Below are 26,023 nucleotides of genomic sequence, written 5' to 3'. Positions count from 1 at the left end.
CTTCTCTAAAATCGATTTAAAAAGTGGATACAATCAAATTAGGATTAGAGAAGGGGATGGATGGAAAACTACTTTTAAAACAAAATATGGTTTGTATGAATGGTTGGTTATGCCTTTTGGCCTAACTAACGCTCGTAGCACTTTCATGAGATTAATGAACCATATCTTGAGAGAGTTCATAGGAAAGTTCGTTGTGGTGTACTTTGATGATATTCTTATCTATAGCACTTCACTTGATTTGCATATTGATCATTTAAAATCTGTCTAGACTGTGCTTAGAGAAGAACAATTGTATGTCAATCTTGAAAAATGCATCTTTTGTACTAACCATGTTGTGTTTCTTGGTTTTGTTGTGAGTTCAAAAGGAGTGCAAGTTGATGAGGAGAAGGTTAGGGCTATTCAAGAATGGCCTACACCTAAGTCCGTGACCGAGGTGAGGAGTTTTCATGGCTTAGCAAGTTTTTATAGACGATTTGTGAAGGGTTTTAGCACATTGGCAGCACCTCTCAATGAAGTGCTCAAGAAAAATGTTGGTTTCAAATGGGGAGAGAAACAAGAAGAAGCTTTCAATGTTCTTAAGCAAAAGCTAACTAATGCCCCCATACTTGCGTTGCCAAACTTTAAAAAATCTTTTGAAATTGAGTGTGATGCTTCAAATGTTGGGATTGGGACTGTGTTGAGGCAAGAAGGTCATCCAATTGCTTATTTTAGTGAAAAGTTAAGTGGTCCTACCCTTAACTATTCAACTTATGATAAGGAGTTGTATGCCTTAGTACGGGCTTTGAAAACATAACAACACTACCTTTATCCCAAGAAATTTGTCATTCATAGTGACCATGAGTCCCTCAAATATATCAAGGGGCAAGGCAAGCTTAACAAAAGGCATGTGAAGTGGGTGGAATTCCTAGAGCAATTCCCTTATGTTATTAAACATAAAAAGGGAAAAGGTAATATTGTAGCCGATGCTCTTTCTCGGCGTCATGCATTACTTTCTATGCTTGAAACAAAATTGATTGGTCTTGAATTTTTTAAAAGCATGTATGAAAATGATGAAACTTTTGGAGAAATTTTTAAAAATTGTGAAAATTTTTCAGAAAATGGTTTCTTTAGACATGGAGGCTTTCTTTTCAAAGAAAACAAATTGTGTGTGCCTAAATATTCTACTAGAAATTTGCTTGTTTGTGAAGCACATGAACGAGGTTTAATGGGGAATTTTGGGGTCCAAAAGACTCTAGAAACATTACAAGAACATTTTTATTGGCCTCATATGAAAAAGGATGTGCATAAATTTTGTAAACATTGCATTGTATGTAAAAAGGCAAAGTCTAAGGTAAAGCCTCATGGATTGTATACTCCATTGCCAATTCCGGAGTATCCTTGGATTGATTTATCCATGGATTTTGTTTTGGGGCTGCCAAAAACAAGAAATGGTAGAGATTCCATTTTTATGGTTGTTGATAGATTTTCTAAAATGACTCATTTTATTCCATGTAAAAAAGTTGATGATGCTTCCCTTGTGGCTGATTTGTTTTTCAAGGAGATTGTGAGACTCCATGGTTTGCCAAGGAGCATTGTTAGTGATAGGAACTCTAAGTTCCTAAGCCATTTTTGGAGGACTTTGTGGAGCAAGTTGGACACTAAATTGTTATTTTCAACCACTTGTCACCCACAAACTGATGGGCAAACAAAAGTTGTTAATAGGACTTTGGGAAATTTGCTTAGGACAATTTTGAGGAAGAACTTAAAAACTTGGGAAGCTTGTTTAGCCCATGTTGAATTTGCTTACAATAGAGTTGTTCATAGCACCACTAATTGTTCTCCTTTTGAAGTTGTTTATGGTTTTAACCCACTAACTTCTCTTGATCTTTTGCCTATGCCTAATGTTTCTATTTTTAAGCATTAAGAAGGTCAAGCAAAGGCGGACTATGTGAAGAAGCTTCATGAGAGAGCCAAAGATCAAATTGAGAGGAAAAATAAAAGCTATGCTAAACAAGCCAACAAAGGGAGATAGAAGGTTGTTTTCGAACCCGAAGATTGGGTTTGGGTGCACATGAGAAAAGAAAGGTTTTCAGAATAAAGGAAATCAAAGCTTCAACCAAGGGGAGATGGACCATTTCAAGTGCTTGAAAGAATCAATGACAATGCTTACAAAGTTGAGCTTCCCGATGAGTATAATGTTAGTTCCACCTTCAATGTCTCTGACTTATCTCTTTTTGATGCAGATGGAGAATCCGATTTGAGAACAAATCCTTCTCAAGAGGGAGAGAATGATAAGGACATGACCAAGAGCAAGGACAAAAATCCACTTGAAGGACTTGGAGGACTTATGACAAGGGCTAGAGCAAGGAAAGTCAAGTAAGCTCTTCAACAAGTGTTGTCCATACTATTTGAATACAAGCCCAAGTTACAAGGAGAAAAGTCCAAGGTTGTGAGTTGTATCATGGCCCAAATGGAGGAGGACTAAATGACACCACTTTGTCTCAATTTTATAATGTTTAGTTTGTTTAAATAATGGCCCAATCCTTGTAAAGTTGGCTGACCAAAAATATGTTTTGGATTAATCAACTAAAAGAGCTTTAGTTAGGTTTAGTTCAAGTTGTAATAAGGGCCCAATTGGCAACCTAGGCATCAGCCTTTTGGGAGACCAAATGGTGGCTGACTTGATGGCTATTGGGGGTGACTTTTGGTTGCCACAATTTCAGTTACACTCAGCCATTAAGTTCTTTAATCCCCTAGGTTAATGACATTAAGTTCTTTTAATTCTAGGTTAGTGGGTCATTACTAAAATCTGATGTAAAGCTTCTATATAAGCTGAACCATTTTATCAATAAACACAAGTTGAGTTTTATTCAAAAAATTAGAGTTTATCTCTTTTATCTTAGTGAGAGTGATTCTCCTAAATTTTTGAGTGATTCAAGAACATCCTGGCTGTATCAAAAGACTTTCACAACCTTTGTGTGTTGCCCTCGCCAGAAAGAGTGATTCTTTCCTTCCTTTCATCTTCAACCTTGTTCTTTCAAACCACAATTCCAGAAAATCCACTTCTGCCCAGAATTATCTCGTGGCCATAACTCTCATTTTACACACTCAAATTAAATGATTCTTGAGCCTAAATTGAATTTCAAAACGAGACTTTTCACCTCATTTGGAGTCCTATAGCTTGAGTTATTGTCATTTTATATTTCTGTCCAGCCACCACTTAACCTACGTTTTACCATCTCATTCATCAATTTTATGCCAAGAACCACCTTATTAAGACTCACGAAATTAATCACCTTATTTTCCATTATTTCCTTAATCAATTTCCGCATTTTCCATCAAGGTTTAATCCTAAACGATCCTAAGTCAACCCTTATGTCATGAGGGCTCATATCAACACTTTTAGGTATAAAAGTATCATAATAATTATTAATAATTAAAAATTAACAGTTGAAATTATAATTATTTAAAATTTTATTATGACTGTTAATTATTTTTTAATCAATAATTATAAAAGTAATTTGGTACAGTTATCTAATCACAAATGAAATATATAATAATTTTATTTATTTATAAAAATTATATTTACCATGAATGGTTGATCGTTGATGTATAAAATTAAACCCTAAATAAATTTACTACAGATTACAGAAATAATTTTGTATCGAAAGTAATTATACTTAAGTAGGATAAGATTCATTATAAACAACACATTTTTTCTCCGAAAATTTCATGTAATTATATGTTCAATATTAAAATTAAAAATCATTAATTAAGTTAGAATTGTCATATTAGTTTTTTTTTTTTTATATCGAAGTAACCGTATTAGCTGATTTATCTAATCGGTGTAAGCATTGACGAGACGCCGTCGAAAGCATTTTATTAGTTTGATATTCTCGAATATCTGTAGCTAATGATTTAATTTTCTTTTCGAAAACTATAAGAGACATATACTGACATTTGAATAAGTTTGATTATCGATAACAGCCTAACAGGAGGCAGAGATACTATGAATAATATCAATAATAGAAATAAGGAAAGACTTTTACCTTCTTTGTGTGGATTCAATCAATAATCATTTTTTTTCTTGGTAGACAACTCTCTTTAAGGAGATTTTTAACGTCTAGGAGCTAGTTGATCAGTCACTGGAACTGAATAAATCTGTTTGTTGAAGCCTTATCTGATATTTTTGGAGTTGCCTCTACTGGTAATACTGTTAGTGGTAGATATTATTCATCATTAATAATACTAATCAGTAATTTAGTCTTTATATCATATAAAATAAATGTTTATTTTATACAATTAAAATTTATAATAAAAAAATATATTTATACTAATATTTTAGTTTGTGCGATGCACATGTTATTATTTTTATATAACTAAAATTTATAATATATAAATTATTTTATAATTAAAATTTGTAACAAATAAATATTATAAAAATATAAATTATATTTTAGATTTATGATAAATAATTTATATTGTGATATATATAATATTTGTCTGTTAAAGAGAAATTTTCATATCTTTAACTTTGGGGTGAATTCTTTGCATTTGAGATTTATTCTTGAGAATGTTTCTCAAGTTTGTGTTATGTAGTAGGTTCTTACATTGTGTGAGGGTATTATGGTAGGTTTCAAAAATAGTGACAAATGTGGTGTGCTCATATTTGTGAGTTTGTTTGTAATTATTGTTATTGATTTATGTAAATTCAAACTCAAATTGTTAGAATAAACTGGCTATCACATGTTGTAATTGAACTATAGTATAAAAATTATTGTATAATTCTTTCTTCTTCATCTTTCTACTTTCTTGTATTGGTTATTTACTTCTTTATAATTTTTAGTTAATTTCATTTCATATTTCAGTTGATCTTATGTAAAATTGAACCTAGGAATTGAGTGCCTCAAAGCATCATATACCAACCAAATCAATTCAGGTGATATTCTGATTTTGGATATATCAAAGAAGTTTTTTGAAAAGAATTTTTCAATTAAAGAGTTATTTAGGGAAAAAAATAAGTCTCTAATTATATTCAACTTAATTTGAAAAGATAAATAAGGGAGGTGATGAGTGTTTATTTAAAAACTAGGGGAAGTGTATGTGACATTTAAGGAAACTTCAAGGAAGGTAAGTGTCATTTCTCTTTGATTCTTTTTAATACTTGATCTATAACTTCACGGATTAAATAAAAAATAAAAGTATACAATTCTATTAATCCAATTGAATACAATTAATTCTTAATCAAAGTGACATGTGTAACCAAGTAAAATACAAGTATGTAGATACATCAATCCCCCTAGGAGAAGTCCAATATGAGAATTTAATGTGATCCTTCTAATTAAGTTAGAAACTAAAAACAAAATAAAATTAGGTATATAACCTCTAAGAGTCAACTATAACATGATTAGCCCACATGGTACAAAGAGCCTATGATATGGTGAGGAAAATGCCTATCTTCTTCAAGACCACACCAAATCCTTTCCCACATTTAATACCAACAGACCAAAAATTTTCTTGTTCATTCCATATGATATTATTCTCAGCTGGTAATTGTCTCATTTTCTTCATGGTGTTAGCACCATCAAAGCATTTGGGGTCTGGTTTCAAATCTTCACCTACTTGCTCCTTCAAACAAACACAATGCACCAACAAAAGTGCAAAGATGAATACAAGGGCACTTGCTATTGTGTTTGATGGCTTGATCAGCTTCCCCATCACATAAGCCCTAAACTTTCTAAAGAAAGAGTGCCCTTGGTTAACCATTACTACTGCATTCTCTATAGATTGATTTTCAGCCAGTACTGGATTGAGTTGAACTTTGACGGTTTGTGAAGGAGCTATTTGATGAAAGAATGTATCAGCTACTTGGCGAGTGGAGACAAACATTCCATGACTGACTTTTGTTTCCTCAACAACCTCAAAGTTTGTAGAATTTGAATAGTCAATGTTACCCTCATCTATGAAGTTCTCATTGGGGTCGTCAGTATTGATGAATCCCATTGAGAAATCATCAATGTCAGTATCATTGAGTTCTTTGTTGCTATTGTGCTGCTCAGATACTACTGAAAACAAAAGATCATGTTAATTTTGTTACTCAGAAAAAGAAAACTATATATTGATAAATTTGTTCATGACCAAGGTCATTACAAAAAGCAATTATGTACAGAAAATACCTTGCACCTCATTTTCTTCCCTGTTAGCTTGGAAGTTTGAGATATGCTCAATTGGCACAATCTTTTGCTCTTCCATAAAGCCCTATGTCAAATTAGACAAAGAGAAATTGATGTACAGCAAACAATCTTTTGTACTAACATATGTACAACGAAGAGATAAAAAGAGAATTGAAAAATAAATGAGAAAGATATTATTATACTAATAATATAGTTCTTATGCAAGTAATCATACAAAGTCCAGCATTTAATTTACTTATTAGCAACTACTGTACCTTTTGGGGGTCTAGTCCAGCAACATCAGTGTTCCAAATTTAATTGATATTTAATTATATGCAATTTGCTTCATAGTATAAATTTAAAACCCATTTTTAATTTGTGTCCATACCTTGAGCCAATAATGAATGTCTAAGATTGAATATACGATCTTAAATATGCCGGAAATATGCATGCTTCTAATTAAACTAAAAACTAGCATTAATTACACAGCATACCTTTTCCATATTTTTGCTGGACATTCCAACCCATCTTAAATTCTCTACCATCCTCTCTGTCTTGAATCCATCATCAAGATCCCCGATCTCTATTGATCTTGCGTTAGGGTCTTCCCATGCTATATTGTCAACAAATCCCATGGTGTTCATATCATTCACATGATTGTAATTGGTGCCAACCATAAAAGTGAAATCACTTTCATGAGGAGGAGCGTAGTTGTTTTCATTGGCACCAAATGCCTGTGATGATGAGTAGTTGGATTGATTTATTAATTCCTGGGAAGCATGAGCAACTGAAAGAATTTCCTGCAAGATATCTGTTTCATTATTTCTGCTTCCTCCGCACATATTGGAAGCCGAGGCTTGTGCCATCTTCAGCTCGGAAATGCCAACTTGAGGGAAGTCCTGCTGCACCTCCAAAGGAGGCATGGTAAACCTATGCTGCATCCTTGCACACTCTAGTGCTATATCCACCTGCATGCAAATCATATCATATCATGTGCATATGATTCACTAGTTTAATAAACATGTATTGTCAATCTTAATTTTCTTACACTAACGACTAATCAGAAGTCATTCTTACTATACGACTTTTAAAATATAATGATTTAATATTTGACAGCCATTAGATATATATTATCTTGTAACTTACCCAACTCCTCTCAAGTTTGAATTAAAGTTAAAAAAAAGTTGAATACTTTTATTCATACTTAATTTAACTATGATTTTAAAATTATTAGTTATTATTTTCATTTTAATCCAAATTATAATGGGACTTATAACATCATCAGTGAAAGAACTCATTTTAGATTTTTAGATCATTTTTTGTTGGTCTCATAATATTACATAAAATGTAAAAAAAAAATTCTCATTTTTTATTTTAGTGATAAAATCCAATTTAAATTCTTAAATTTTACTTACACAGAATTTTATTTTTTAAAAAAACTAATTAGTTCTTGAGAGTTCAAGAAACCAATTAAAGATGTTCTTAGTAATAAGAAACGATGATAAAGCATAATGGAATATAATTAGTTGGAAAAGCGTGAAACAAAAAGGGGATATATAAAGTGTAATATGCCCTAAGATTTTATTTAATTATGTCTACAAAAACCTTATAGGTAGTAGCTAGGTACCTTTGATGGAGGGTAACTCATAGATCCATAATTGGGAAATGAAGAAGTAGATGTTGGAAGATTGAGTAAGTCTTCTGATGATAAGAAGTGTGACCATGTCCCAATATTATTATTATTATTATCCCTTTTCGTCCCACCATTGATATTGATATTGAGAGAAGACCCAATATTTATGTTTGGGGATGGGCATGTATCCCACGGCATCAAATAATTTGAGCTCTCTAAAACTTCTCCTCTTCCTTCTGAGTATAGCTCAATGTCAATGCTTGATGATTGATCACTTGTCATCTGATTTGCATGGCTAAGAACATTAACATAGTGCTGATCTCCAACTTTTGGGGGAATCACTGCAGTCTTCTTGAACACACGGCAAAGAGCATATGCATCCTGAAACCACACATGTCAAAATATAATTACAATTAAAGCTTAACCCTCTAGAATTTAAAAAGTAATTAAATAATCACAACTTCTGAAATGACAATTTGTGTAGATTTATTTCGTAAGAATTTATGTGCATACAATTCAGTTTCAAAATCTATCAACTTCATCATGACATTATTGTCTCTCAAATCTGGTTAAATTCAATTTAAAAGAACTAATTTACCATAAAGTTGACAAATTGGAAGATAATTGTATATACTCAAATTTACAATGAACAAATAACAAATCCAAGCTATTACTTTTGATAATAATAAAATTATATATTTACTCATCACATGTTTTGTAATTAGAGAAGCATACATATTTTTTTATCAATAAATTAATTGTTAATTTATTAATTTATGTTAACATTAAGATGGAATCCGTGATCTTTTTTTCTTTCTTTCTTAACCACGCACTTATAATTTTATATCTCCAAAGAAAGAAAGAAACATACATATAATACCTGAGTATAAGAAAATGAATGGAAGAGAAAGGAAATGAGAAGAAGGTGAACCTACCTGCAAGCCTGAATTAGTTTCGCACTGAGTCTCATCAAGACGGTACTCATGCATAACCCAACCGGTGCGACAACCATGTGGTGCCCTACCTCTATAGTAAACTAGGGTTTTCTTCATCCCTATTGCACGGCTCTGAGAATTCACCTTACGGTCCTTCCCTGTGGCCTTCCAATACCCAGATTTTGTTGCACGATTGGTCCTTGATCCATTAGGGTACTTCCTATCTCTAGGGCTGAAGAAATACCACTCCAAATCTTTCCCCGGTAACAATGACTTCCCTGTATATATGTAGTGTAAGTAACAATAACATTAATCCATGTTCATTAATTTCAAACTTGCATTGGTTACCATGAAAAAAAAGTACTACTAAATGAGTTTATAAAAAGTAATGAAAATTAGAAACTCTAGGTATATACATTGATTGCATGGAGTCATGTGTGTATATCATGTGGAGAATACTATAAATTTCTAATTCTTTTTCTTTTGTTGACTGTTTTTGACTTGGGAATCCCACTATTCCCTCATTACTATGTCTTGACGTTCACAATAACAATAGGATTATAGGAAGTAGTACCAACCCTATATTTGAAGGGCCTATATCCTGCCTACAACGTACGACGCATACATCATATCCCTAGATATTTTATGCGAAAGCAGAAAAATATACTTGACCAATAAAGCAAGTATGTGTTTTCATGCATGATTGGGTAAAGACCACAACCAAATAGTACTAGTACTGTCTAAAGAAGCGTGCCCCCCACTTTTTTAAGATTCTTTTGCATAGCCATTAACTAATAATGATTCGTCAATCAAAAAGCAAATTATAATAGGTGTTTTAAACATGGGTATGCATGCTAAAGTTAATTAGTATATTCAAAAACTCAATTCAACAAACTAATCAAAAAAATTCTACATCTTTTTTGTTCGATCAAAGAATGAACAATTAATCCATTTAGATATGTATATAACTATATTTCCATGCATGATATTCACAAAAAAAAACTATATATCTATGCATGACATGATGAAAAATTGTTGTGTCATATGTGTGTGGAAGTGTTAAGTTTTAATTAATTACCTGGCAAGTCCCATGGTTCACACTTATAAAGATCAACTTCAGGGATGATCTCTAACTCAATCTTACGACCGTTTATCTTTCTTTTCAGGTAATAAGAAACGAGTTCTTCGTCTGTGGGGTGGAACCTAAACCCAGGAGGCAATGAAACAGGAGCCATATTCATTTATATAAATATCTGAATCTAACTGAAATAAACTATATGGAGCTATATAGTTGCCTCGTGACCGTAATAAAAACTGTGGCACAAGGCCTCAATTCCAAGCCAAGATCACCAATTCTATAAATCAAAACCCTGCCATATAAAACAAAAACAAAAACAAAAAACCTTAATAGCAAACTCAAACAAACTTATATTTCTTTACATAGTACTTGTATATTGAACAAACATAGTATTATAAGGGAGATAGATAGATAGATGAGACCTTAATTGGGGAGGAAGAAGATCCAAAGAGAGAGGAAGAAGATGAGAGAAAGTGTTGGGAGGGAGGGAGAGTGGAATGTTGGGGTTGCTTGGGGTTTTGATAAAGAAGACAAAAAGAGAAGGAGAGAGAAGATTGGAAAAACAAAAAGAAAAATTCGAAGCTGTCTGTCTCTATCTTTCTTTTTCTCTTTGAAGTACTTTTCGTTTGTTTTTTGATCAAATGGATGATTCCTCTTATCTTTGGCTTGAAGCTTGAATTAAGGGATCATTACATTTCTCTAACATTATATATAAACTATCTTGTGTTCTCCAATGATCCTATGCTTCCTGATTGTTCTTTCTTAGATTCTGACATATGACAATACATATGAATGGATGCAATTCGATCAAACCTTTATTCCTTGGATTAAGAATCTATACATTAACGTGAGGAAACTGTACCCAACGAACTTTGGCGGCTATTCCCAACTGAACTAACGACCCTTTCACACTTCCTTTTGTTTCCATATTCATTCTTTTGAGCTTCATAAGTGCATGCCCTTCCTTTTCTTTCCCCTTCTCTTCAACTTTTGTTTCTTTACGTAGATTTTATGTTTAGAAATATAATATAATGCTTGAAGAATGATAACTTTGATTTGAAGGTTTGGAATTTGAATCTCAATTCGTTGAGTCAGACAATAATGATGTTATGATTGACTACAGGAATATATATGTTGATTAGGGTTGATTAACATATTAAACGTTCACAATGAGTACTGTGTGTGTGTTTAATTTGTACCAATTATAATATGCAAAAAAGCAGGAAATACATTTAGTATTTGTCTGTAAAATATTTGGGGAGAAAAAACCTGAGTGTACTTATATTATCGGGATAAGGAGGCTTTAATTTTGACTAGCTAATATATTTAATCTTGCAAACATGTCGCGAGGTCTGAAAAATATTTGCAAAAAAAGATTAATACCACATTATAGCTCCCTTCTATTTTAAAATATTTGAAAACATTTTTCACACTTAATTTTGATTGATTGATTGATTTATATTTTCAAAATCAAAGCATACTAATTCATGTAAACCTCTAGAAGAGGCAGGCCGCAAATATTAGCTTTCATGATTCATAGTGGCGATCTGGGTGTTGTCTCTTTTTAAACAGATAATCGAGTTATTTGTCTTTTTCTGTTCTTTCCATTAAAAAACTACTAATTATTTTGATTGATTTTCTTTTTTTCAAAATCAAAGCAAAAACTAATTCATGTACATCTCTAGAAGAGACCAGGCAGCAAATATTAGCCTTTATTGATACATACCGGCGATCTGAGTGTTGTCTCCCTTGAACAGAATCAAATTATTTGTCTTATATTTTTTCCATTAAAAAACTAATTATTTTGATTTTTTTTTTCAAAATCAAAGCAAAAGCTATAATTTACACCTCTAGAAGAGACCAGGAACGACCCAAAAAAAGAAAAGAAGAGACCAGGCCACAAATATTAGCTTTTATGATATGACAATTAATCTGGCTGTTGTCTTTCTTGAAACAGAATCAAATTATCTGTCTTTTCTATTCTTTTCATTAAAAAACTAACATTTTGGTAAATGAAAAATTATCCTTTAAAAGATATTTTTTATTAAAATGTTATTTTTCATTAAGAAAAAGAAAGAAAGAAAAAGAGTAACTCAGGTGTGAGTGTGAATTACCGCCTCCTGAAACAAAACAAAAAAATCATAGATTTATTTCAAAATAAATAAATCATATTATACTATAGTAATATTTTTTTCATCATTTTATTAATACGAAATATTTTTTTAAAAAACAGTAAATAAATTTTATCAAAAACCATAAACACACACACACAAAAAAAAAGTATTCTGCTCTTAACAGTATTTATTCTATTATAATAATATTAATCTAAATTATATATGGAAAGTCTATATATTATTTAGATAAAAATTTATATATATATATATATATATATATATATATATATATATATATAGAAGAGTTTTTATCTAAATTATGCGTAGACTTTTCATTTAACTAATTCTAAAATTAATTCAATCACTCAATAATCATGATTGAAGTAGTGAAAAGTAAAGAATTAATTGTTAAACATAATAAAAGTTTAATTAGAGATTTAATTAAAGGAGATACCTAAATTATATAAAGAAGTGTTTATGAAACACATGCATAACACAAGTTAAGTTAAATATTGATGAATGATGACAGCCAATGTCCAATAGGTTATTCTAAAGCGGGACCCATGTGGGGCCAGCCTTTGCCACGTGAAACAAAAAAAGCATCCACGCGGCATGGTGGGATCACTTGTAAGTTATCTCATGCTTTTCCCATCGATGCCAATTGCCAAAGTTCCCTAACATATGTCTATCTCATGTTTTCCCTTTCATGAATCCATCTTTTGGTGCTTTTCTCCTTTATGAGTTTATGCTGCCATTGCTTCTTCTTTTTTTCTTCCTCAAATATAACACTATCCATTTTTTCTAATTTGGGAAAAAGGGGCGATGAAGGTTTATGCTAATTAGGCTAGCTGAACTGAAACATACATATATAGAAGTAGCTTCTTTGCTACCAAATCACATTCACACCCTCCCTTTATTCTTTAGATTTGTTCCATTCACAATGAATAAATTCTTATTAAGGAATCTCTTCACAAAAATGCATTAAAGCCTCTGTTGTGTCCCTAATCAGAGATCCAAGCCCAATTAAACACTTGGAGGCTACGTTTGAGATCGTAGTCAAAACTCAGATAGATAACCCAAATGTTGCTGGACCCATATGAAGAACTCGCTTTTGGAACATTTTTTTAATAACCCTACTGTTGATCATTTTTTAGAAAAGAAATATTGAAATTCAGTTTAGGGATTTTTTTTTTTTTTGTGTCAACTTAAGAAAAAGTGTTGGAAGAATTATTTTTGAATTTTCAAAATTTCAATTTCTCACGAGTCTATAATTTACTTGAAATTAAAGTGATCGTATTTATATGTTCAAGTTACAAGAATTTTAAGAAAATCTCAATTTGAGTTTGAAGTTTAAGCCAGTTAAGCAAGGTAAAAAAAGAAAATGACTAAGTATCGAAGGTGAAGAGTTCAGGTGAAGGAATTCGAGAAGATCGATCGGTCAAGGAACAAGTTATCTTCAATTATTAAAGTTACTCAGATTAAGTACATGCAAGATCTTTTTTTTACAACCAATATATGTCAAGATCTTAAATAATTAATTTTAGACACTTAAACATGTGTTTGTGATCGTTAGAGTTAAAAATCTATAAATAAGACCTTTTTTGTAAGTCATTTTTTGTTGTTGAAACACCATACATAAAACAATGGCATTTTTTCCTGCACCCCATACACAACACACAAAACTACATTTCGGATTATACCTTTTCCGAAATTAAAAGTGATGGTGCTTGAACCATTTTAATCAATTTAATTTAATTTTATATCTAAATATTCAAAAAAAAATTTAAGTTCAATTAATCAAATTGATTTCGTAAAAACAAATCGATTAATCGAATTAGTTTTGTAAAATATACCATTTTTTTTTTTCAGCTACTTCTTTTTCTTATACACCTTATATTTTATGGGCTGCAGGAAGAAACATCCCATAAAATACCCAAACACCTACAAGCTTATACGTTGAGAATGATTGCCATTCTTGAGAGTTAATGTGCATGTTTTCAGTCAAGTTTAAATAAAAGTCTCCACATTTTCATCCTTCCTACTTTATCTTTGACTTATTTTTCAATCTTTACATTTCCAACAGTTAATCTCTTGCATTTCTACTTCTTCATTTTTCTTTTCTTTTCTTTTTGAATTTCATTTTAACTTCTTTTTTTTTTTTACGTTTGGTGTCATTTAACTTTTATTAGTAATTTATTTTCTTTGCACTTTAGAATTCCATTTAGTATTTTCGAAGTTACATCCTAACTTTTTTTATATAAAAAAAAATCAAATTATTTGTTCTTTCACATTTAAAGACATACGGAATAAATGTTGAAATATTAGAAGCGGAAATTGAACAACTTTATAATGCTAAAATAAAATAAAATAAAAATAATAATTAAGAGACACATTGTTATTTGTGACTGTACACCGGAATGAATACCCCCAAGAAACTCATGAACAAAAAAGACACGCTATTATTTGTGACTGTACACTTGATCTTTATTTCTTTCTGGCCTAAAGCTCTAGCCAACAACATCATTATCTCCTTCCCACTAAGAACTATAGGTGAAAATTGCTAAAGATGAATGGCATGAAGAAAAAAAAAAATTAGCCTTTCACCTGACTTTGGCTAGTGTTATTATTTATATATCCTTCAATCCCATACTTGTGATACACCGTCACTTGATTCTCTTCCCACCATTTTTCAGCTTCCTTCTCTGAGAATCGCTTTCGACTACAAAACCACACATGCCACGGTCATTCAAACACATCATGATAAAAATTTGTAACCATAACAAAACACCTAAACAATCTTAGGCCATTCCCCAATAGTGGGGCCATTATGAGATGCTACCAAGTGTTCAAAAGAAAGTACGTGCAAAAAAATATCATTACTCATAGCATGTTTGGGGTGATGGTAAGGTGAATCAAAATCAATTATAAAATCTTAGTGAATGCAAAGTAACATATAATTGCTTTGAAAAAATCAGTGACATTAATTTTAAGATAATTACCATATGATTTTAAAGGGTATCCAAACATGTCATTAAATTTGTTGTGGGTAAGCACTGGGTCAGAATGGACATTACCTAAATCTCACTCGCTTAAGGCCTTTTTTCCCGCATGGCAAAGTTGTAAATGTGATGTAAACACCGAGCTCGTATTGTTCTACCCATTCAGCCTTCAAGCCATCAATATTGTTGTCTTGTTGAGATTCTGCTCTATTTATGTTAGAATTATCAATTTTGGGGAACAAACTTCTCCCAAATTTGGATTTTAATGTGTCAGAGAATACTATAGGGGAATTGGATAGACTATCCACGCTGACATCTCGTGGACTCTTCATTTCTGTATGTATGGGTGCCACGTTAGGCACAAATTCATTTGGCCCAACTTTTCCTTCTTGTCCAACGTTATCCTTTCCTGATATTGTATGAAGCTGCAAATGTAATGGTGATAGATACATCAATTATTGTGTACAAGGAATGAAAATTCAAATTATAAAGATTGCATACCATTTCAATATTTGATATCATGCACAAATTTCATATCCTAACTTTAGTGGCATTATGCTATATGTTGTCAACGATTCGGCAAAATGTCGTCAATATTTCATAACTTACAAATTCAATTCAATAAGGAGGTTGAAAATTCTAGCATTCCAACTTAAAACTAATTCAAATAATTATAATGATAATAAAGAACTTACCCTCAGTGCTAAAGCTTTTATGACCTCTTTTGCTGCCTTACACTTAGCAGCTTCCTCTCTTGCTACAAACCAACTCTCCTCAATTTTTTGTCGACACTCTTGTATTTTACGGTTTTTGAGCTCACACTGCTCTTCAAGTCTCTTAGCCTATCCAATAATATGAAACAGTAGCATAAGAAAGTCTCTTCAAGAAAAGTAAATGCAACTCCCGAATGAGTAGGAAACGTATAATTTACAACTGAAGGATATAGAGAACTCGGAATGAAAGGAATGTTGCACCCCAAAAGGCTAAAATGTGACAACAGTTATACCAATGGAAACTAAAAAAATTAATACAATTGCTTAAAATGGAAGAAAAATAAGGATTGGAAGAAAAATAAACATGTAGAGTGTGCCAGAAAGGCATTAAAAACATGATTCAATAGTTTGAAGGTGACGCAAAAGGCGATCTTTTTTGTTGAATTATGTATATATACAAAATAGAATGATAATTTGACAACAACAGAAAAAAGAAGATAATTGTGGTCTAAATAAGGACAATGATTTTATGGTGAATTAAAAAAAATCATTAAAAGAAAAAAAAAACTTAGCAGGGAAAATAATATAATTTTACAGTTTTTGCACATGCAAGAACAATATTGCAACAAAAACATGTTAAAATTAAAGCAATTTAAAAGTTGCTATTATGTGGAGTCAATACCTCAGCTCTAAGCCTATGAACTTCTTCAAGGAGCACCTTGTCAGACTTTGTTGTATCAGTCTCCACATTGGAGGAGAAGTTATATGCTGTAGATTCCACATTAAAGGGAGAAACTGTGGCTAATTTATTTTTGGATGAAGAAACATGAACAACTGGATTTTCTGTACAATTTATTTGAAACATGGCAGGGCATGGAACTTGCCCCCACTGTGGCATTCCACCTAGCATAGAAGAACTGTCTTCTACATCCTGCTGAATTTCTTGATGGTTTTTCCAATCCTTTCGTCCACTTGGCATGCTTTTCCTGTAACATGACTGACCAAGTGATAACATAGGACCTTGTGTCACAGTTGTCTCTCCCCTATCTTCAGTCACATCAGAAATTTTGTGTTGATGCTTCAACACCTGCTGAGTGTTGTAATTTCTGGACTTTGATGCCATTACTGAATGGGCACCCCCCTGTCGTTTATCGAAACACTGATCACAAACTCGAAAAGCCTTGCTCTTACTAGGGGCTAGAGGTGCGTTTGTAATTTTTTTACTACTACAAGCACGACAGAACAAAAGACCACAATTATAGCAGTTGTGCTTCTTCCTTGTGAACCCAAATGGCAACCTACAACCACTACAAGTTGACTGGTCACTAATAGAAATAGGTTTGTGTAAACAGATTGCAGCTGTGAAGCTTGGACCACAAGTAATAGTATTTACCTGTCTGTCTCTTAGAGCCTCAACAAAACAAGGTGTGTATCTGTCTTCAGTATCACCTAGCCCCAGTTGGCCAATTTCACCTCTGCCCCATGTGTAGACACTCCCTGCTGAAGTCAAAACAGCAACATGATATGAACCGGTTGATATCACTTTAACAAACTCTTGTTTGAGTTGTCCTTCAACAATCACTACTTTATCCCTGGCATGTGGATTTCCTAGTTGTCCATATTTGGCACTTCCCATTGCAAAAACCTTGCCCATGTTAGTGAGTGCTACAGTCAACATTCTTCCACATGACACTTGAACAAAATCATAGTCAACAAGTTGTGTAACACGTGTTGGTACAATCTTGTTTCCATTATCTACATGACCAAGCCTCCCTTCATCTCCATCACCCCATGTAAACAACTTACCACTAGCACTATTGTACCTAAAACGGTCAAACATGACTTCAACAATAGCAGCTGTATGCCATGATCCACAAGCAGCAGACCTCACCCGCAGACCATTAAGAGATTCAACTTCTTTTGGACTTGAATAGCTCCGAAGATCGCCATGGCCAAGAACCCCAAATGTACCATCTCCATAAGTAAATAACCTCCCACAACTAGAGACAATTGCAGTATGCCATTCCCCACAAGCAACACTTGAGATACTAATACCATCTAAGGGTCCACCAAGTCTTTGTGGTATCCACTGACTTCTAGTTCTTCCTTCATTCAATAAATCTGCACAACAAACATCGTTCCCCCAAGTATATACTTCACCAGAATCTGTCAAAGCACATGTATGATACTCACCACAAGCAACAGTTTTTACATGAAGACCATTAAGAGAATCAACTATTTTGGGGGAGCTAATGTCCATATCAATTTTTTGCCCCAGTCTTCCCCACTTCCCTTGACCCCAGCAAAACACTTCCCCTTGTTTTGTAACTAAGGCAGCATGTTTTCCTCCTAAAGCTATGTTATGAACATCTAACATTGCAGTGGATTCTAGTAACTTTGGCACTAAAGAATAAATTCCAGGATGGACAAACCTTTCATTCACAATCCCTACAAGACATCCAATCCCTCCACCCCATATCATTACATCCTTCAACACATTACTTTTTCCTACATGCGGGGTGGTAAAATGCATCAGATAGCTATCGGACAAATTCTTCTTGTGCTCCTTATCAATGCGGGTTGACTCAATGTTGCCATGAATATCTGGATCAATGTATGGAGAACTTGCCACTGAACTATCTGTTACGCCATGAGTGCTGGAGAGGAAAGATGCCGATGAATAAAAGTTATCAGATGTACATGACAAGCCATCAGAAAAGCACCTTTCAGAAAGTGACATAGTGGGACTTGCACATACGCTATGTACCTTCAAAATAATAACAACAAAGTAAGTTATTTATTTTTTTGGAGATAAAGTGATGTCTAAGTTATTTATATTAACAAGGCAAAGAGAAATAAATACATGCAAAATGCTTGTAGTATGATATTATTATTGAACCTTCATCATTCTGTGCTTAGCTAAAGTAATAAGGTTTTTTATAGTCTAAATTCGTTTATGCCAAAAAAATAAAAAGTTAAAATCATTTGAAGTTTAGTGATGATAGTGTTTTCTCTATCATCGAAGGAATGATCAATTTGGTCTAAAATTAAGAATCTAGACGAAAATGAAGGAGACAAAGTCAAAGTTTATGCCAATCATACAAATAAAAATGTATGTTTGTAGAAATTCGAACACATGTATAGTGGCATACATCCCTTTTATTGTTGCTTCTCTTTTTCTTGATGTGCATGGACATAGAACCTAATGAAAATTATGCTAATCAATTGTAATCAATGCTAAAATTTTCTTCGATAAAATATAGCACATCTCTTTTGAACCTAAACATTCAGAAATGAGATATCTTATTGTTTAGCCTTTCCCACCCTTCAGAACAGTAGAGATTTAATAATAACATAAGCTAACTTATAAAGCAGAGGTTAAAGAAACATTTTCATTGTTTTAATAAACTTAAAACCTTATAATTCACAGCATATGAAAATAACTACGAAAGAAAATGACATAGTTTTACTCAAAAAATTAGATTTTACTTTCTTATAAACTCCTCATGTTAGATTATTATACACGTGAGATAACTACAAAAAGATATCTCATTAATTATATATTGATAACCTAACAAAGAAGATGTATGAAAACCTGAGTAAATTGAGAGGTATCGTCCAGAAGGCCAAGATTTTTCTTTCTTCTTAAGATTCCAGCAGGACTACTAACACAACTCTGCACCCCTTTGCAACTTCTTAAACTACTAAAAGCTCTAGGATGCTGACACCTAGAAATCACAGCTTTCAAGGCAACAAACCAAGAAGCAGCTTGTGCTTTGTCCTTGCATATCTATAGTTCAAAAGAAATAAATGTCTAGTCAAGCTATAAATATGGGAAAACAAATTCAGTTATATGTCATGTGTTTACCACAATTCACGAATATTACCAGATCAAGAGAACGTTCACCATTAGCACAGATTAGTGAAAATGAATGACACTCCTTTTCGGACTCATTTTGCCTCTGGGACCTTATCTGAAAATGGTGAGCCATTTATTAGACCAAAACATGATTTTAACTCTTCCATTTCTCTTTCAAACTGTCATATTCACGTGGAATGCATCAAGTGTGAACACATGAATGTTTGTTACGTACATGTTCCTGCCCTTGAACGATTTTGGTAACTACACTCAATCGCAAATGCTTTTCCTGTTGTCCTGAGTACCAAATCAAATTTCTCTCATCCTAGAATTAGAGGAGAGGAAGATATATTTTAGTAACTTTATCATAATGCAATGGAGAAAATAAGACCAATTAATGAAATTTCAAAATCCCGTGATGTTTATCATTTCATCTTCATGCAACAAAAAACATCTGATCTAATTTTTCTTAATTGGTATTTAATAGAAGTCAAATTTAATTTTCCTCCATCAAATGATAGTTGACACTGATATACAAAAGTTCACGAAAAAAAAAATAGTACTCAATCGAAGACTAACTTGCTTCTTTATTTTTAGAAAAATATAGATACAAAATAACATCAGAAATTCAAAGCCAGTATTTTGAGAAAGACAATGGAAATAATATAGTATGGAACATCAATGGGTATGGTGCTTCTAAATTCAACACATAAGAAATTTGGAGAACAAATGTACTAAGAAACGTGGTCCATAAACAAGTTTCATATTAAAGGAATGGTCATAACTATAAGAACCTTCTAAAATAATTTGTCATCGCACTTATGGCCTACCTGAGAAAGTCTGAAAGGACAGAGCTTCGGCTTTCCTCTACGACCACACTTAAGTAAATATGCACCTTTCTTGATAGATACAATTGCCTGAACAAAAAGACAAACCAAATTTTCAGTGTTGGAAAAAAAGAAAACCGGTTGTCTAGGAGATAAGGTAAACAAACCATAGAAAAGATTGGACAAATATAGAAACTAAATCAAAACATCAATTGCATTAGCTATGTCAAGACAAACACCATAACACTCACATAAATGTGTGCATATCACCAGTATAGGTATGTGTGCATACTCAAAAGAAAATAAGTAGAGAAACAACAATAAAGATCATCAACACATAATTTGTGTTCAAAGATTCTTTTGGTCTAAAAATATTACTCTAAACCAAAAGATGGTGAATTTCAGCCTAAATAGTATTCAACATAAAATTACAAGAATGTAATCATGTAATAACCAAATTGGCAACTGGTGACAACTAATCCCTCGTCTTGCATGTTTTTAAGAACAAATACTTTGAAGGAGGGACAACCAATTCAACCCTGAATTTTTACCAACGAGATTGCAACAATTAAAAATCAACAATAGTAGATGAATGTGTACTAGGTGATGTGTGTTGAAAAATTAATAAATTCGAGTCAAGTCATTGTCATAAACAAATGAATTGTTCACAAAGAAAATGGGAGTGATTCTAAATTTTGAACTAAAACTAGAATTTAGAATGGAAAAAAAAAAAAACATAACAGTTTATTCACATTTTTAAGGAAACTACACTTTCAACCATAAGGTCAAACAACTAAAAAATAATATTAAAAAGGAGAATGTGTTTTATCAGCAATGAAACCTGGGATTATTTCAAAACCACAAAAATTTGAAAGATTGGAAATAAGAGAAAAAGGTGAGAACATGTGAACAACACTAGAGAGACCATGACTTTGAAATAGTGCCAAAAGAAGAAGGTGAAGAATTGACATAAAAACTGGAAATAGAAAAAAAGAAAATGAAAAACATGACCTGTTCAATAGCTCTGTCAAATGGGACTGCTGCCAAGGACTCTTCTTCCATTGTCATGTTGTAGTTTCATGGAAGAGAGAATGGCAGACAAGGGACACAGAAAAAGAGTCCTTCCTTGATTTTCACAATAAGTGGAACCTTATCATTTACAGCAAAATGATTGATGAGAGGTAAGAATGCAGAAGATGTTTTGTCTCTCTTTCTCTTTCTTTTTCTCTCTGAAGTGTCTGAATGAACAGAAGAACATAACATAAGAAACAATTCATACAAAACAAAAGTATTATTATGATCAGTCAATGCCGTAATGTACTCTACTCATTGGTCACTAATTATTATTTGGACAAAAACGTTAAACAACCACTTATTTTGTTAGTATTCCACAATTTCCTTTTAAACAACCACTTAATAAAAAATATAATTTTAAGAACTAATTAACATTTCTTATAAAAAAATATATTGAGATGTTCTTACCGTTAATGTTAAACCATATTTCGATATATTAGTTTCTCATTTATTAAAGTCACTGCATATGGTAATGTTGGTATTTGGCCAATACGAGCTAATTAATGTAAATCATGCTAACTAATTGCATTAAAAAAAATACAACTACCAGTCTACCACTTGTCGTCAATTTACAAATTCAATGTTTTAGGTTACCACTTAAAATTTCCCTAAAAAAAAAGGCTACCAATTAAAAATTTGCCGCATCAAGTAAATGAAAACCGAAACACAATTAACCAAACACACATGTAATTGAGTAATGAAATTCAGAGATTCATATACTAGCTAAACGAATTATTTATTCACAATGTAAAATTAATTAGTTTTTTTTATGCGTTATTGTTAGTTTTATTATAAATATTAGTGGAAGAGGATTAGAACCCGCAACCTCTCTTTTCATCCTTTATCCCACTACTAAAGCAATCTTATATATCCATAAAAAATTAATTATTAAGCATTAATCTCTCTCTTCCTCTTAGCAAATAAATTCAATTGTAAGCTTGTCTCGAGTGACAAAGAATAATATAATTTATAATTGTTACATATAAAATATTAAACAAGCAGCACATTCACCTCCATAACCAAGTAAAGGAAAAAAATATGCTTGTGCATGCACACCAACCTACTCTTCTCCTATTCTCCATGCATGTATTCCCCCAAAATTCTAGCCTCACTTTTAATATATTTATGAGTGCATGTGCATATTATGACCTGTATACAGATATACTACGTTGCGATCAGCGAAGGAAATGGATATCATGATATATTGTAGGCGGCTAGAAGAGAAGAGAAGAGAATATTTCGTTCCCAAGCAATGAATTAATGATTTGTGTATAGTTCAAAATAAAATATATGCCTATTTTCCTATGTTCTATTACTATGGTTAACCTACATGTTCGCGTATGGTCATTTTCAACCCTCCTTTTCAAACAAAACGGCAAAATTACTTGACTTTAGTTTTAGTGTTCTTGGAATTGATAAAGAATTCACTTCTTTCCGCTTATAAGTTTTATTTTAATGCATTTATTTCTATAAATTCGATGTATTATACGTCATATATCTCGAGATAATCCTAACTAGCTATTGGATACTCCTATTTGAATAACAGTAGACAATGTGCAATTCATTGCATTAGTTTGTAGGTTCCTAAACTATTTGATAATTTTTAATTAAATAAAAAATTAATTAAAAAATAAATATAAATTTAAGGATCAAATTAGAAAAGAAAAGAAAACAAGAACCTACTCATTAATTTAACTTTTTTATATCTGTCTTTCATGTTTTATTGTGTAACTTTCATCACAACGTGAATTAAATATTTATATAAAAAAAATTAAAATCAAAAGGTAATACAATGATTCAAAATTTTCATTTTACTTTTTTATTGTTTTTCTAGTTAAGAAACTAAATTTTATTGCACAAAATATAAACTTGGTCATTTTCAAACGAAATGGACCTTGTGCAAACTGCAAACAGCAAGATCCATACAAACCAAAAAAACCGAAGCCTGGGCTGACCCAGTTCGCCCTTGTAAATTCAGCAAAAGAAAAATAATAAATAAAAAAATAAAATAAAAGTTAAATTATAACTTTAGGGTCCTAAAAATGTAATTCAGTAAGAATAAAATTTCTGATTTAATCCTTAAAAAGTATGAAAGTTAAATCTGTTATTAAGTTTAGTGAGACCATTTAACATATTGAAGGATTTTTTTATTTTTTTTTCCTTAACTTCTGTGATGAAAAAGAGATTGAAACAAATTTAAAATTGGATCTGAAAAAACTTATTTTTGCCAAGATCGAACCCTGGAGTAGTACCTAACCATTTGACCTTAACTTGAATATTCAAGGACTATTTGAAAAGTTATAATTTTCTTCACTATTACACCCAGGCCCGCCGGCGGACGGAGGAGTGGCGCCGCCGCAATGGCCATCTGGACTCGGACAGAGCGATGATGAGAGAGAATGAGAGCGAAACCGTGCAATTACTATGCTCTCTCTAATTCGTTCATTCGAGAGGTCTAAGGTTTACCTACTGTCGCCGTAAAAGACGACGGCGGCGGCCGTGACGTGCACCGCCGGCGGCGGAGATGAAGGAAGAGCAGTTGCTGCCGTAATGTGACCCAGGGGAGTGAAATTACTATAATGCCCTCTCTATTAATTTTGTTTCTGACGACAAGCTGGTTTGAGAGAGAAGAGAAGAGAATCTCTCTCACACCACAGTGAGTCTCCAGAGAGAAAAAGGACGAAACAGAAGAAGAAGAAGAAAAGGAAGAATGTGTGATAGTATTGAAAAAATTGGATCAGTATATAAAATATATAATTGAGGAATAATTTTCATTTTATATAAATTAATTTTTGGAGTTGAATTAAACCTCAAAACTTAAGATAATAGAGTAACTAGGGAAACCAAACCAGAAACAGAATCTAATCTATAAGCTTTCGACATTTTGCTTTCACAGCCAAGAGTGCTAGCTAGTGCAAAACGCTTCCCTGTTTGGATCCTAATCACTCATCCACGTTTTACCAAATTTTCACATCAAAATGTATCATAGCTAATCTGTTGGTTTCACGTTTTAGAGATGTGATTTTCAATTAATTAATAATGGCAAAAGTGTGTGGGGGTGAGTGAGCGTTGAAGCCAGAATCAGAGGAAGAAAAAATTCAGTGTGCTTTCTTTACTTTTTGCTCATTTTTATTTGAACCCAGAACACACTCACAATCACAGGTATAGCAAATAAAACAAGAATAAAAATTTTGAGGGAGAAGAAGAGAGAAAAATTTACCAAGGATTGGGCTTGTTTCCAATGCCGAATGATGAAGGAATGTTAAGTGGGTTTCTTGGTAGACAATGTGATGCTAGGAACATGAACGAGGACACACTCTGTCTTTGAGTCTTCCCTTTTTCTTTGATTCTCTTTCTCTCCTTACCTTAACTTTCTGTTTCTTGTTTTCACTGTGTATCACTCAGTCACAGCATTCTCTGCACAAAACTCGCTCCTTATCATTGTTCATGTCCTAATATATAATGGACTCCTTTCAGGATATAGACAAACTACTCAAAACCAATTTCTCACTATAAATAATAATTCACTTTGCTTATATTTTATTCTTTTATCATATTTTACTTACTTTACATCCAATTTTGAATTAGTTATTATCACTCAATAGTAACTACTCTTTTTTTACTACATGTAAGATGCAAAATACTATTATTTACTTTTCTTTGCAGAGGAGTTATTAACTTATACCAAAATTTCTCATCCTTTTGTCATTAATTTTTCTTATAATCTAATAGTTATAATAATTCCTTCTTTTTTTATCACATCTAAGATACAAAATACTACTATTTATTTTTATTTCTGATTATGCTTTTTTTTTAATTTATATTATTCAAATCTGAACTGTTATTTAGAAAATCCAAAATTAATACGTTGCATGTTTGGTTTGGTAATGATTTGCACTCCCCATTATCAAAAAAAATAAAATGATTTGCACTACCTGGGATATTCTGAAATAATAAGTAGTTGCTTATATACTGATTTTATTGTGATTTTATAATGAATGTAGATTTCCACAATGAATCCAAACATACTATATAAGTTATCAAAGTATTATTTCTTTCAACATTAATTACTTTATGTTACTTAATGTATTTTGGTATATAGAATGTCTGAGAATTTCGTTTATTAGTAAAATTTTATTTGACTATAGGATACTCATAAGTCATATAATTTCATTAAGAATAACATAAATACAATCAGAAATATTTTGAAAAACCTGATAAAAGAAAAAAAAAGAATGTTATTAAAAACTTTGAAGTTAACTATATTTTTATTCCCTAATTTTTTTTTTTGAATTTTTACTTTTAATTTCTGACAAGAAATTGACCGTCTTATCATTCCTCAATGTTTTTATCCATTAATAATTTTGGTCCTTCCCACTAAATGTTGGTGTTAAATGGTGATGTGGCGTGAACTTTATTATTATTATATTAGCCTTTCACCTTGTGGCGGCTATTAACCCCCAGAAATTACATCACTTTGAGTCTGATTCACAAAGGAAGAACAATTAAAACAAACAGTGGCCAAAATTCAACTAATTCATCCTCGCAATTAACAAAAGAGGGAAAGAATGAGGGTGCAGTTGCACTCTCGAAGAGGAAGAACAGCGCTGCTTCGAAATTCCTTGACCTCTCTCTTCAA

The 26,023-nt window shown here is 32.1% G+C and overlaps 2 protein-coding genes across 3 annotated transcripts; both read right to left on the bottom strand.

Annotated features, from left to right (window-relative positions):
- Window positions 1-5,202: 5,202 nt before the first annotated feature.
- LOC100808596 (NAC domain-containing protein 86) lies at window positions 5,203-10,491 on the bottom strand. 2 transcript variants are annotated; one of them, XM_003537382.5, is made up of 7 exons: window positions 10,221-10,491; window positions 9,799-10,090; window positions 8,721-8,998; window positions 7,780-8,166; window positions 6,647-7,120; window positions 6,156-6,237; window positions 5,203-6,041 (listed from the first exon to the last, which is right to left on the bottom strand). In XM_003537382.5, exons 2-7 carry the CDS (start codon window positions 9,959-9,961, stop codon window positions 5,410-5,412), a joined length of 2,016 nt encoding a protein of 671 aa, XP_003537430.2. In that variant the 5' UTR covers window positions 9,962-10,090; window positions 10,221-10,491; the 3' UTR covers window positions 5,203-5,409. The 2 variants fall into 2 exon arrangements, with proteins under 2 accessions (XP_003537430.2, XP_014619690.1); XM_014764204.3 differs by having other exon boundaries at window positions 5,203-6,044; window positions 10,221-10,490.
- Window positions 10,492-13,833: 3,342 nt separating this feature from the next.
- On the bottom strand, window positions 13,834-24,836 carry LOC100794953 (PH, RCC1 and FYVE domains-containing protein 1). The gene is made up of 10 exons (XM_006591249.4): window positions 24,605-24,836; window positions 21,322-21,548; window positions 20,314-20,400; window positions 19,719-19,808; window positions 19,512-19,598; window positions 19,220-19,414; window positions 16,307-18,391; window positions 15,607-15,753; window positions 14,987-15,336; window positions 13,834-14,631 (listed from the first exon to the last, which is right to left on the bottom strand). The coding sequence occupies exons 2-10, from the start codon at window positions 21,376-21,378 to the stop codon at window positions 14,505-14,507; spliced, it is 3,225 nt and encodes a 1,074-aa protein (XP_006591312.1). The 5' UTR covers window positions 21,379-21,548; window positions 24,605-24,836; the 3' UTR covers window positions 13,834-14,504.
- Between the last annotated feature and the right edge of the window lie 1,187 nt (window positions 24,837-26,023).

This window comes from Glycine max, chromosome 11 (genome assembly GCF_000004515.6).
Source record: "Glycine max cultivar Williams 82 chromosome 11, Glycine_max_v4.0, whole genome shotgun sequence".
Taxonomy (NCBI): domain Eukaryota; kingdom Viridiplantae; phylum Streptophyta; class Magnoliopsida; order Fabales; family Fabaceae; genus Glycine; species Glycine max.
This window is presented reverse-complemented; position numbering and strand designations above follow the sequence as displayed.

What these genes read in the sequence shown, in the direction of transcription:
- LOC100808596 (XM_014764204.3), bottom strand. Translation starts at nt 9,961, where the DNA reads ATGAATATGGCTCCTGTTTCATTGCCTCCTGGGTTTAGGTTCCACCCC. An exon ending in AAACTAATTCAGGCTTGCAG is followed by an intron (nt 8,167 to 8,720) that starts GTAGGTTCACCT and finishes GTGTGGTTTCAG; the next exon opens with GATGCATATGCTCTTTGCCG. An exon ending in CCAGCAAAAATATGGAAAAG is followed by an intron (nt 6,238 to 6,646) that starts GTATGCTGTGTA and finishes AATTTGACATAG; the next exon opens with GGCTTTATGGAAGAGCAAAA.
- LOC100794953 (XM_006591249.4), bottom strand. Translation starts at nt 21,378, where the DNA reads ATGACAATGGAAGAAGAGTCCTTGGCAGCAGTCCCATTTGACAGAGCT. An exon ending in TTGACAGAGCTATTGAACAG is followed by an intron (nt 20,401 to 21,321) that starts GTCATGTTTTTC and finishes CTTTTTGTTCAG; the next exon opens with GCAATTGTATCTATCAAGAA. An exon ending in CTTAAGCGAGTGAGATTTAG is followed by an intron (nt 14,632 to 14,986) that starts GTAATGTCCATT and finishes GTGGTTTTGTAG; the next exon opens with TCGAAAGCGATTCTCAGAGA.